This window comes from Thamnophis sirtalis, unplaced genomic scaffold (assembly GCF_051295495.1).
Source record: "Thamnophis sirtalis isolate CommonGarterSnake01/CBP01778 unplaced genomic scaffold, rThaSir2_p1.2 scaffold_12, whole genome shotgun sequence".
NCBI classification, from domain to species: Eukaryota; Metazoa; Chordata; class Lepidosauria; order Squamata; family Natricidae; genus Thamnophis; species Thamnophis sirtalis.
The window spans coordinates 30,798,757-30,813,159 of record NW_028261392.1 but is presented as its reverse complement, the minus strand read 5'-3'; the positions used below and the strand labels follow the sequence as shown (position 1 = coordinate 30,813,159).

The 14,403-nt window shown below is 39.8% G+C and overlaps 1 protein-coding gene across 3 annotated transcripts in view; it reads left to right on the top strand.

Annotated features, from left to right (window-relative positions):
- The window catches only part of SH3RF3 (SH3 domain containing ring finger 3), a 210,262-nt gene that overhangs the window by 128,420 nt on the left and 67,439 nt on the right, over positions 1-14,403 (top strand). For all 3 annotated transcript variants that reach the window (XR_015698211.1, XM_014063379.2, XM_087726477.1), the window contains exon 2: positions 3,956-4,231. Coding sequence is in view for 2 of the 3 variants with exons in the window: in XM_014063379.2 (XP_013918854.2) it covers positions 3,956-4,231 (276 nt within the window). In the remaining variant the exon portion in view is untranslated. The remainder of the gene's footprint in view (positions 1-3,955; positions 4,232-14,403) is intronic.

Below are 14,403 nucleotides of genomic sequence, written 5' to 3'. Positions count from 1 at the left end.
TTTTGGTCACAGAAGGTGATCATGTCATCCCAGGACACTACCACCATCATAAATATTCATCAATTTCCAAGCATATGACCATGGGGATGCTATAGGAGTGTGAAAAAGGGTCATAAGTAACTTTTTTGAGCCGAGGTGGCACAGTGGTTAGAGTCCAGTACTACAGGCTACTTCAGCTGACTGCTAGCTGCAGTTCAGCAGTTCCACTCAATCTGGCTCAAGGTTGACTCAGCTTCCTTCTGAGGTGGGTAAAATGAGGACCAGATTGTTGGGGGGCAATATGCTGACTCTGTAAACACTTAAAGAAGGCTATAAAGAGCACTGTGAAGTGGTATATAAGTCTAAGTGCTATTGCTATTGCTGTTTTCAATCTTGTTATAATTTTGAGCAGTCAATAAACCAAGTGTTGTAAGTGAAGGACTACCTGCACTACATATCTGCTTGTGAATAGTTCAATTCAACCAGTTTCTGCATGGAAATCCCTCTTCTGGATACAGCTGATGAGTTTTCCAAGAAGTTTTTATTCATGACAGAAACCATATGCCTTGTCCAGACTGCTTGTATAAAGGATCTATCCAAATGTGGAGGTGCTCCTTTAAATTCCTTCACAAAATGAGAAATGGCTCCAGTGCGCGTCAAGTAATGAGCTACAAAATAAGCATTACCAGTTTTAATTGTTATTAATGCCTTGTACTGACATTTATTGTTTCATTGCTGAGCAGACAAACTGTGGATATCTTATTCTTTCATTCTCCTTGTACTATGGGGGGGGGGCGGTTTGCAGAATTTCATTTTGTGAAACAGTTTTACCAATTCAGAAGCTCTGCTATTGCAACACATTGTACATTGGACCATCCTTGACCCACAATTGACCAAGAACAGGTCATTCTCAACTTATGACCACAATTGAGTTCCACATTTATGTTGCTAAGCAAGGCAGTTGTTGTGAGTTTTACCCAATTTTATGATATTTTTTGCCGTGGTTGATAAGTAAATCACTCCAGTTGTTAAGTCAATCATGCAATCATTAAAAGAATTTGGTTTGCCCCGTTGACTTTGTTTGTCATAAGCCAGCTGGGAAGGTTACAAATGGTGATCACATGACCCTGAGACAGTGCAACATGCCACTTGCCAAGTGGCCAAATTTTGATCATGTGACCATGGATGGGGATGTTGCCATGGTCGTAAGAGTGAAAAACAGTCATAAGTCACTTTTTAAGTGCAGTTGTAACTTTGAACCGTCACTAAATGAATGATTGTAAGTCAAGGACTATCTGTATGTACTTTTGTATGCCCCTGTATAACACCACTATTTCATGAACTACACTGGCTCTTACCACTTTCCAAGGGCAATTCAAGGTGCTGGTTGTCACCTATAAAGCCTTCCATGGCATAGAGCTGAGTTATTGTAGGATATGTCCTGAACTTATCTACACTAATAATATGGGCATGCTTTAGGTCTGTGATGGCGAACCTATGGCACACATGCCATAGGTGGGACACAGAGTCATATTTGGTGGCACGCCAGCTGTCAATGGGCCAACTGGAAGTTCGAAAACGATCCATTTTCAGCTTCCGGAGGGCCTCCACGGGAGGCTGTTTTTGCCCTCCCCGGGCTTCAGGAAAGCCTCTGGAGCCTGGGGAGGGGGGTCACACATGCATGTGGGGGGATTGCGTGCACGTGCACAAGTGGGCGGGGAATTGAGTGGCCATAAGAAAAAGGTTCGCCATCACTGCTTTAGGTCATTCCTTGAGTCATTGTCATCTGATGAAACCCAGAAGCCATTCCATTTCTGTAGGGGCATCTGCCCTTTTAAATAATTCCTATCCCCAAAGTTCAGTTGTTTCCAATATTGCTGACCTTTAAATAAAAATTAAAACTTGGCTATTCCCCTTGAGCATTGGGACAAAAATGAATACATTCATCAGGAAAGGGTATGAATGTCAAACAGGTTGCTTATTCCTGATTATTACTGACTGTTGTTTTTGTTGCTTTGTTTTGTTTGTAAGCTGCCCAGAGTTATATTGTTTGAGTTATATTACATTTTTTAGATAAACAGATAAATTAAAAATTGCAGCAATGCTGGAAAAAGTACTCCTGTCTCCTGTTGCAGTTGATGATGGCTCTAAAAACATTGCAATATTTGGTCCTTCCAGAGAATGCCTGAATCTCCAGTTTAGCCTATTTCTCGGTGACAGGATTTTTACCTGCCTGAGTTGAGCTTTGGCTTGTTGCTCTTCTGTATGGTGGGGTGAAAATTGTAACAAAAAGGTTCCGAGATGCAGAATAAACTAATAAGCATGAAGTTCAGAAAGGAAGAAGCGTGTAAAGAAGTCGTGAGCTGAAAAACAGGAAGGGGGGAGGTAAAAGAGAGGGGAGGACAAGCTCAAAGGAGATCAGGAACAGAGACAGGAGGAGGTTAATGAGAAGTGTCACAGCATGTTAAAAAGAGAAGTGGCAACATGCTAAGCTGGGGAAAGAAAGAAATTGAGCCAACAAGGCATAAGATAGGCTAAAACAGAAACATGAGGAACTGGTGATTTAAAAAGAAATCTTTGAGAAAATAGAATAATGCTGAGGGAAGCTTTCACACTGAACCAGAGGATAAGAGGAACTGTGCATAATAGAGAGAAGGCAACTGAGAGCTGTTCAGTGGCTGAAAGCTTTTGAACAGGGAAAGAAGATAGTGACGCACTGAATGTCTTACAATGATTTCTACTAAGCAATCAATTCATTGGTTTCAAGGCCCTAGTTACCATTTAATTGCCTCGTGATTGTTGTTTGTTTGCTTGTAGTTTCTTAAGTGCTGCCATTTGATTTGTCTGAAATGTAAATGCTCAATGACTGAATCCCCAGCATGTCATTACTTGACTTCACTTTTCCCCCAAGTAGACGTAATTGTCCACTTTGCTTATCAGAATTGATTGGTTCAAATAAAGACATATTCTGGAATGTGAACATACAAGAAATGCTGAGAGTTCCATGGTTGCTTCATTTATATGACAAGCCTACATTCGTAATAGATGGACATTCTTCCTTTCATTTTTTGATAGAAGAAGGCTGAGAGGAACTCAGTAAGACTAATCAATTATTTGGGTTGTTTTTTTGTTTTTGGTAGAGAAATTGCTTTAATGGTAAGCCACCTTCTGTAGGAGTCTCTTTTTAATTAGAGTAAGTAGAGGAAAAGTGGAGAGGAATTCTGTCTAATTTAGAGATTCACTGGCTAATTAATTTGCAATGGAAGAGAAGAAAACTAGCTTACAAGCAGGGAATAGCTTGAAAAAGAGGGGAAATTTCTGTAGCTACTTAACAAAGAGATTCAGAAAATGGTACTTAATTGATTGTGCAATGAATAGTACTCGTATTGGGTATTTCAATGCTGAAATATAGACTTAGATATTCAACCATGACTGATATTTCATAAAAATAGAATTGGATTTGTACGCAGTACAGACATTGTTTTCTATTCATTATGCTATTCAAAATTTTAAATAAATGAACCTTTTTGTATATTATTCTGTGGACCACTTTTAAACACAAAGCTACCTGCATTTTACAGATAAATATAAGTACATTCCAATTGCTATTCTTCAAACAGGAATTCATTCACAGAAAAGAGAAGAAAATTGAAAAGACTGTAGTAAGGGAACAATAAAATATAGGGGAGAGAATGATAATTATCTTATTAACAGTCACAATTTGTTAAACAGCTGTTGGATATAGCAGAAACATTCTTACATAGGTATCTATATAAGCAAATAGTATGAGACAGTTTTTGTCCCAACTGCAGGAAATAAGAGTTTGATTTGTAGTTGCCTCATACTAAACTATTTTGTAGTGAATTCTAAGATGAGAAATGGTTATAAAGGCAACATGCAACGAAGGGTAACAATAATGTATATTATAATTAATTGCATAATAGTACATAGTATTTTTCTTTTTTTTTTGTTGCAGAACCCCACTCAGCTTCCCTATGGAAAAGCTCTTTATGCCTACGAAGGGAAAGAACCTGGTGACCTCAAATTTAACAAAGGAGACCTTATTATACTGCGCAGAAAAGTAGATGAGAATTGGTATCATGGGGAACTGAATGGAAATCATGGCTTTTTCCCAGCAAGCTACATCCAGTGTATCAAGCCTCTTCCACCAGCCCCGCCACAAGGCAAAGCACTTTATGACTTTGAAATAAAGGACAAAGATCAAGACAAAGACTGTTTGACTTTTACCAAGGTAGAAATGTCCATCCTTTTCTAATTAGTTTCATTATAGTTCCTAATGTATTTGCTTTAAAATACTACTCTTTAAAGTATGAATTTTGGAGCTACCACAGAGTTCAACTCAGAGGTTTCCAGGGCGGAAGGTTAAAAAAAAAGTCAGATTGGCAGTCCAAACTACATAATTGAAGTCCCGACCCTTTTTAATGTTCTTTTCCCATAACACATGTAAAGAGAGACAAGACTTCAATCCTGTGGTTGTGGCTGCAATCTTGACCTTTTTTATTGCCTGCAACTATGCCCCGGCTCAACATTATTTCCAGAAGGCCTTTGAACTTTGTCATTCTGATTGTTTTCCTTCAGGCGGGCAACAAAGAAGGAGTTGTATAGCCTGAAGGAATGATAAAATTACAAATAGAACATTTCAGTGATATGGTATGATTACTTTTTATTTGAAAATGAATGCTTCTCTAATATAATGAGATAATATTTTTTCATGCATCGGCTGCCATTTACTGAATGATTTCCTGCCCTGTCGGTTAGACTCCAGAACAGGACTTATTGTTGTAAAACAAGAGGGTGGGATTTCTTGCACTTAGTGGCTACAACTGACCCAACCATCAGCTGGAGGACCATAGAGTACATGCCTGGAAGTAAAATTGATTCAAAGGACTAAAATTGAGTTGCTTTTAGATCACAGCACATACTAAGCAAGGACACACTTTGCTTAGAATGTAAGATAAGCCAAGTAAGACAAGAGTAAACCAATTGAAAAATAGACTTTTCACAAACGTCAGTGTTGGGAAAAAAGAAAAAAAGTTTCAGTTTCAGATAAAACCACAAAAATATGGATTCAGCACTTGAAATGAACTGGGGATGGACATGACCAGAATCACAAGGACTGAATGGAAAGAGAGATTAAGATCCTTAAACATCATTAGGTTTGGAGAATACAACAGTATTATCTTAGAACCAGAAGTCAACACAAAACTGTCTGTCTGAAATTTCTGCTGTAACTCTGCAGAGAGATTAATATAACTGCTCATTCAGGTTACAGAACTGCATTGATTTAATGTTCAGCTTTTGTTGACCATGAAATATTTTATGGAACTGAAATCTTGCATTAAGACTTTGCTAATTATCCATAGGACATTTCCATGAAAGCCTGGAACAGTTGCCTTGTTCTTATGTCCCATATATGAATCATGTTATTTTTTGGCAGTAGCAATTTAAAAAGATATAAAGTTTTGAGATATGTGGTACCTTAAAAACTCTTTTTTAAAAAAAAAAAAAACAACCATTGTACTTACAATATCTCATGCAGTTGGGGTTTTGTGCTGTGCATTCATACAATTCGCTAATCTAGACAAAAGCTAATACAGACATATGCATCTCTCCTTTATACTGACTATATGGTCAGCCAAGGGGCTGATTACACTGAGTTATATCATCACAATTTGCCCTAACTTTTTTCCAATGAGAAGCACAACTGTGGAGATGAAAGAAGTAAGGGGTACTGAAAAAGTGCTACAGTGAGAAGGAGGAGGTGGAGAGGCACAAACAAATTTGGAAGAACTGGCAAGTTATATTATGGGAGCCAGAGCTCCTAATACTTTCTCTAGATCAGGAATGTCAAACTTAATTTCATTACAGGGCGCATCATGGTTGTGTTTTATCTCAGGGAGGTAGGGGCGTGTATGGCCAGGATGGCCATGGCCATCTCGACATCATTCCTGTCAGGGGTGCCTTTGGTGGTCCATACGCTCTGCCATTGAAAACAGGCTCCCAAGCTCCATTTTCAGCTTCCACAGCCTCCTGCAACCATCCGCCACTGAAAATGGAGCTCAGAAGGGCCATGTGCAGCCCTCCCGAGCTCTGTTTTCACTGGTGGAGGTTGCAGTAGGCCATGGAAACTGAAAACTGAGCTCAGGAGCCTGTTTTCCCTGATCCTTCACTTTTTCCAGGGTGGCCTTGTGGGCCAGATCTAAATCCCATGTGGGCTGGATCCAGCCCCTGGGCCTTGAGTTTGACACCCTGCTCTAGATGGACTCCTTGGGGATAAAAAGCTTAAAGAAGACACAAATAAAAATGTCAGTTTTGGAAAGCCATGAGATAGAAAATTCTGGACTAGGAAGAAAGCATAGGAAGATGTTATTTGACTTCACCTAAGTATATTCTAAAAGAAGAAGGCATAGTCTTTTCTGTGAAGAAGAGCCTTGGAAGTATCTAGTACAGTTTAAATCAAATAAAAACAAAAGTTACCTGTTTGCATATTGTTGTATGAAGCACACATTTATACCAGTGGTGGGATTCAAAATTTTTTACTACCAGGAGTGGCTTGGAGGGCGTGGCATGGCCACTCCAGGGGAAGGATACTGTAAATGGGATTCGGGAGGCAGAGAATAGATGGGGTCAGTCAGAGGTGGTATTTATGGTTCTTAGAACTACTCCAAATTTCCACTATCGGTTCTCCAGAATTGGTCAGAACCTGCTGAATACCATCTCTGGTTTATACCCAAAAAAATCCTAAAGTGATAAATTTGATTATCCTATGTTAGGTTGGATTTTTGTAAATATGGGAAGTGTCTCATTGAAGGCGAGGGCTTATTGCCAATGTAAAAATCCATTTTGGAAAGGTCTGAAAAATTTCCATTTTATCAGTAGATACTCTATATTGTTCTCATCATATGAAGATGTATTCATAGGATTACATCACTATGTGCATGAAGGAACTTCATCATTTTTATTCTTCTGAGATGGAGCTATTTAGTGGAAAAGAAAACCAAGAACTTAGCAGTATCTCAAAACTGCAGCCACAAACAATAATTAATCATCCCTGTACCTTTTCCCTGTGCCTTTTCTGGCAGTCCTAAAGGAAGAGAAAATATTTTCATTAACACATTTTGATTGAATTAGTCTCCAGAGTTGACTATTTTTATATGTCACGATAAGGAAGCAGCAAACTGTTACTCACTTAATTTACTGCCACAATGTGTTTATTGCCAAAAAGGAAAAGAAGGGTGTGTGGGATTTCCAACCTCCAGGACCAGCATAGTAGGACTGTTGTTGAATTGCATGCACGTTGCCTTTCTGACCTCGTGAAACAAAAGGATGTGGATCAGCCCCGTAACATTTTACTAGAGCGCCTTTGTTGACCTACAGAGTTTCCTCATCTTCCCCACAGATCTAAATGCCAACTCTCTATTTTCTGCACCAAACAGTGGTGGTTTTTCCCCCTGAATGCGTATGTTATATCATTACCTAATAAGTTTTTCTACCTCTGGTAAACTTTGTAGCAGCTTTTTTTTAAATCCAACTTTGATCCAGTTACTATCTCTAATACAATTCTTCTCTCCTTTAGGTGCCTTGAGACTCTCATTGTCTTCCCATCACATTTTTATTCCTCAGCTTCCTTCCTGCTATATATGGCTTGTCACTTAGAATAAGTCTTTGGTCCTTGTCTGTTGTTTTCTCTGACAGCAGATAATCTATTTTTCATTTCTGGATTTCACTCTGTCTTTATTTCGTCAGACGTTTCTATGCTAATTATAGTTGTCACTCTGCTGAAGAAGCTATTCCTATTGAGATAGATTCCAGATCCCACACACTACTGAAGTCACTCACTCACACAGCTCCATCACAATGACATGTCCTATCTGTTGTCATTGATATGATTTCTCTGAGAGATGTAGGCTAAAATTTTCATTTCATCCTGGCTGAGAAAAAGAAAAAAATCCTATTTGTGTGTGTGACTCTTGAAACAGATTTTCCATCTTATTTCTATTAATGGCTTTCCGGTAGTAAGTGGATAACACTGTATGGTCAAATATGTAAAAATATGTTAAAATGATAAGTGTTTTTCTTTACATTAAACAAGTATCTGATTCATTTAAAGTACAGGTAGTCTTCAACTTATGACCACGATTGGGTCCAGAACTTCAATTGATAAGCAAGACTAAGTGAGTCATGCCCAATTTTACATCCTTTTTTTCCCATTGATGTTAAATGAATTACTGCAGTTTTTATTAATTGAATCACACAGTCTTTAAGCAAATCCATTGACTTTGCTTGCCAGAAGCCAGCAAATGGTCACAAATGGTGATCATATGATTCAGGGATGCTGCAACCCAGTGACATGCGGTGAGCTTCATGGCCGGTGAGGCAAGCGTGAAAGCCCCGCTGAAGCCCCGCGCCGCGTCTGCCATAGAACGGGACCGGGACTCACTCTATGGCGGACGGTGCTGGGACTTTAAAGTCCTGCCGCTGGGGCCCTGCCGCCACTTTAAAGCCATGCCCCCAGGCACCGACTGCTCCAGCGAGGCTTCCAGCTCCATCCCGGCGGGCAGAGAGGGCGAGGGAGGACTGGAGGCGACGGGCGGGCGGGCGGCGAAGCAAGGCTGCTCGGGTGGCTGAGCCAGCCTGAGGGACAAGGGGCGGCCGAGCCTCAGCTGCCCAAGCAGCCTCGCTTCGCCACCCGCCTGTCGCCTCCAGTCCTCCCTCGCCCTCTCCGCCCGCCAGGACGGAGCTGGAAGCTTCTCTGGAGCAGTTGGTGCCCGGGGGCAAGGCTTTAAAGTGGCGGCAGGGCGGGCACCGACTGCTCCAACGAGTCTTCCAGCTCCATCCTGGCGGGTGGAGAGGGCGAGGGAGGACTGGAGGTGACGGGTGGGCAGCGAAGTGAGGCTCCTCGAGCAGCTAAGGCTCGGCCGCCCCTTGTCCCCCAGGCTGGCTCTGCTGGTGCAGCAGCGCTGCTGAGCCCGCCCGCCCGTCGCCTCCAGTACTCCTTCGCCCTCTCCGCCCACCGGGATGGAGCACATCAAGCATGTCCTCCTGAATGGCCGGCCCGGAAGGCATGCCGGCACTTTAAAAAAATGAAAAATGAAAAATAAAAATAAATGTACCAGCCCGCGCACCAGCAGAGGTGGGTAAACACACACACACACACACACATAATAAAAACAAATTACAATTACTTATATTACAAATAATTTGGAATTCCTCCCCCCTGCCCCCCTCCCTCTGACCCACATACCTTCCAGCTGCATCAAAAATGCAGATTTGGTCTAGCGAGGGCTAGGCAGGCTAGGATAAGGTTTAAGGTTTTAAGGTTTTATTGGGATTTATATGCCGCCCTTTTCCCTGAGGGGACTCAGGGCGGCTTACAACCACGGATAGTTGCTGGTAGAGTCACCACGTGGATGACTCTGCTTAAATGTTTTTAAAAAGCCTCTAAACAAAGTGCCCTCTGCAGGAGGAGGTGAGAGAATCATGTGCCTCATTTGCATAAGGAATTTTTCGCTTTTTAACCCTTGCTTAACTCTTAAAAGGCGAAAAATTCCTTATGCAAAGGAGGCCCATAGTTCTCCCGCCTCCCCCTACAGTTAGCACTAAGCAGACTCAGAGTCACTGTGACTTGGAGTCTGGCAGCAACTACCTTGGCCTTTTTAATTATTTTAAAAATTCTTTCCTTTTCCTCATGAGACTGGTGAGGCCCCGCCTCCCCTGCCTCCAGTGACTGCACGTCACTGCTGCAACCATCGTAAATATATGCGAGTTACCAGGCGCTCAAATTTTGATCATACGACCTTGGGTATGCTGTAACGGTTGTAAGTTGGAGGACAGAAAGTCACTTTTTCAGTAGTGTTGTAACTTTGAACAGTCACTAAATGAATGGATGTGAGTCAAGAACAACTTGCCTCCAGTGGTATAGGGTTTCCTACAGAGGAGGGGTTTGGACTAGAAGACCTCCACGGTCCCTTCCAACTCTGTTATTCTGTTCTGCTCTGCTCTATTCTGTTCTGTTCTTTTCTGTTCTGTTCTGTTCTATTCCATTCTAAATACCTATAGGATATTATGATTTGATTCAATTTAAGACTGCTATATTAATAGATATATTGTAATGATTGATTTCACAATATTACTTGTAAAATCTATTATTATAAATAATGTTATCCATTTATTTATCTATTTTAGTAATCAAATCTATATCATGGCACAATCATAAGACTCTTGGTGCCTCACAAATAATAATATTGAATAAAATCCCAAACATATGTATATACGAAAGAAATAAAACCCCAAACATAATCATGACATTATCCCAAAAGCTCTGTTTTCAGCTTTTTTCCAGAAATAGACCTGAGACAGACCTATCTCCAATAGGAGGTCTATGCAATAATGTCTTTTAGATTGGAATTCCAATCTATTTAAAGCTCTCCACCCAATTTTTATGACAGTTGCCTGAAAGGAAAAGAGGTATTTTATGAGGTTTGTTGTTGAATGCCTTGACTTGGAGAAAAGAGATCACTATTTCTTGCCTACCTGAAGAAACAAAATATTTGTATGGATATTGTATTTAAGCCAGTATTTTTCAAACTTGGCAACTTTAAGATGTTTGGACTTCAACCTCCAGAATATGTTAGCTGAGAAATTCTGAGAATTTCTACACACCTTTAAGTTTCCAAGCTTGAAAAATACTGATTTAAGTCCTGCCTCATTTTTGGCAAGACACTTTCTTTACATTTAAAAAAAATATCTCATTTTACATGTTATTGAATGGATACTTCAAGCACTAATAAGTGGTTATAAACTATTCCCTTTGATTTCAGAAATGTTTTCTCAGTTCTGTTGGCCAGCTTCTGTTTTGAACACTCTGGGCCTTTAGAACTGAGTGCTTCTCAACACAGATAGGGCACTTCCACCCCCAAGGAGAATTGTGCCATTTTGAAGACATGTCTGCTAAGTTTGAAGACTGTGCTTATTTATTTTTGGCTTAGCCACAATGAATTTGAAAAAACCTAGACGAAAAAGTCACCTTTTGTTTCAAACACTGCAACTGTGTAAATCTTACAGCTGGTTTCCTTTGTGGGATCTCTTGTTTTACTCCCATCTCTAGGTTCCTTGGTTTAGCAATCCTTTTAGCAATCCTTAGGCGAGTTGACAGCTTTTCAGCTGCACTACACTGGGGCTACTCTGCAGGGAGGAAGCAGACAAATACACATACCTATAAAGTAGGAAAGAAGAGGGGAGGTAGAAGCAATTTATTATAATTTGCTTTTGCACTGAGAGAGGTGAGCATCTTTTTATTTTTGCAGAACCCATTGTAATATTGTATGGTCAACAGAACAGAAGGTGATTCCAGATTCAATTTAAAAATGCTTTCAGCAGTTGGGAAGTAGATAACCATGGTGTTTTTTAAAAAGAAAAGTGTGGTTTTGAAATGAAGGGATGACTGACTACAGATTCATAAAAAATGGAAAGGCCCATAATAAGTCCAGTTATAGAGTTTTTTTGACAGAGTTATGGAAGATGTTTGCTCTTGTTTTCTTCTGGGAAAATTTTCTGACTTAATAAGAGACAGTTAATCAATTGAAATGGCAGAGGTTTTATTTAGTTACTTATTATATGACTGACAGCTGAAAAGCTCATGGACCAACAATATGGTCTCTAGCTTACAGATAAGGTGGAAGTGAAAGAAAAGCCAGAAATGAACAAAATTCCTGGAAAGAACTATAATGAGAGCCAGATTGGTGTGGGGGTAAAAACACCAAGCAAGTAAACAGTAACAGAGTTGAAAGGGATCTTGGAGGTCATCTAGTCCAACCCCCTGCTCACGCAGGAGACCTGTACTAGGGATTCAAACTGCTGACCTTTCTGATCGACAAGCACAATGTCTTAGCCACTGAGCCACCTAAGAAAGTGGGAGATTGTGAGTTCTAGTCCCATGCTAGGCCCCAAGCCAACAAGGGTGACCTTTGGCTAGTGAATCTCTCTCTACCTTAGGATAACAGTAAGGACAAACCACTTCTGAAAATGTTGCCAAGAAAACTGCAAGGACATATCCAGGCTGTTGTCAGGAGCCAAGGATGACTCAACGGTACCAAAAATAAAAACCTGAAACAGTTCAGAGAAGGCAAAACCATAAGACACGTGTGTTTTTAAGCAGATCCAAAGAAGTGCCTTTGCTTCTCTTTTCTTCCACTGTTCCAGCCTGAGGAAATAACTGCTCATCGAGTACAGCTTGTTATCTGGGTGACTTGAAGCCAGTCACGGTCTCTCAGCATAACCTTACTATTAGATTGTTGTGAGTTAAATGAACATGTTGTTACACAGGCACACCATGGAAAAGCAAAGCAGATTCAGAAGGCACATAGCTCCTTCTTATCTGAAATCTTTCCTTGGTACTCCTTTGAAGAAGAATTGTGGGCAAGCATTCCTCAAAACATTTCTTCCTCATTTTAAGCTGAGAGCATTGCTTTACCATTGAAGGGAAATTGAAGAATACAGAATTTGTGCGAGGCACATGGAGCTAGTGACTGCTGAAGAAACTGTGATGGACCACCTCACACATTTTTCAATTTCAAATTATGTATACTTGCCTCATTCAAATACATATATTAGACCTTTTGCAATTTATCCTCATATATTTTTCCCCATAAGTAGATGTTATGTCTTTTATCAATTGGCAAACAAGGATGGCACTGACAGTGGAAAAATATACTATTTTGCCACCATCTCTTGTTCATTTTGGCTCTCAAAAATGCAGGAATGGTGTTAATAAATACCATTACATGTGGCATGAAACTCTTTGAAACATTTTTCCATGTAATTTCCCCCTCTCTGAAAAAAATAGCTGACTTCTACTCCATTTAATAAAAATAAAATCAATTTTGACTGAAGTGATTGATTTCCAGCATAGCTTTTGATGTCAATGATAAAATAGAATTTCTTATCTTAACAATAACATGGAGCAGATGTCAGACAGTGATTAATTCTGAGGCATATTAACAACAAGGAACAGAAAAAGGACATAACATCTCACATAGACAACAATTTTGAAACAATGATTCACAGCTTGTTTGATGGAAATCAGTATGCATAGAATAGCAGACCATGCAGTAAGATCAAGTGGCACTTCATCATTTATGTAAATAAATGATGGATTGTTTATTTCCTGGATCAGTTCATATCCTGTTTCTCAAAGATGTTCCCAAGTCAGTGTTATAACAATATAAAAACAAAGGAATCCTGTTAGGTCATGTTAACGGATTATCCAGCATCCCACATAATAACCAGTCAGTTGCTTCCCAGAAATTCACATGCAGCATCTTCTGCAGCACCCAGGGTTGATTCAGAGAGATTCAGAAACTGCCTTTAATAGATTTAATCTAATCTTCTTGAATTTGTCTTGAATTAAAAGAGCAGAAGAAACCAATCTGGACAGGAGCAACTCATTCCTGTCGAGTCTGTGCCTGAATCCTGGAAACATATGGAGCTCATCATGGTCAGAGCAGGGTACCTGCCAAATTCCGCAACAAACACAGCATGGGACTAGAAAATATTTCTAGTCTTTTGAGAGTCCCTGGCTTTCTCTTCCCTCCTCCTTTCTCTTCTTCCTTCTCCTTTCTAATCTGTAAGTTTAGAAACTTTCCTGAAAGTTAGCAGGTAAAATCTATTACAGACAGGTCATTGGTCACACACACACACACCCTATGAATTATAGGCCCAAATAAATTACATACAATACCAGACTTTGCAAATAAGGACAAAATATGGACTAGGATAAAAGAGTTGGCTCACAAGGATGTTAGTACAACCCTTGTTTTTCCCCCCAGTGTATCCTTGGTGTAGAAATGCAAGTTGCCAATGTTTGTTTTTGTTAACATAAAATACAAACAGTTCAGGGAACTATATGTCAGTAGTTTGCATGTTATGGTGGAGCAGAATGGTAAATGTTGCCCACATCTGATGTTTTCGTATAAAATGTGAAATGAAAACTGATCTGAGTCAGAAAGGACCTGGAATGAACCATTACATTTTTCAGTGGAATGTTCAAAGGCATTTTACAAAGCTGGCAATGGCTCTGCTTTTGTCCTGCAAATGGTGTATTTTGTGTTCTAGGGAGTATCATCCCACTGATTTCATTCCTCATGTAGTTATATAATATTTCATAGCTACACGAGATGGAAATTAGGCAGACAGCTTAGTCTACATAACAGTTCATCTGCCAAATCAATTTTGCTGTGCTCCTTTTTTCCAGCCTTAAATTTATTCCACTTTGTTTCCTTGCCAGTTGTGTTATTTTTTTTAAGCTGACATGAAGAGGTTATATGTATTTCTCATAGCATAAATATTTCTATGCGTTTCCTTCACTATGTACATTTTTATATATTTTTTCTAAGCATAATTTTT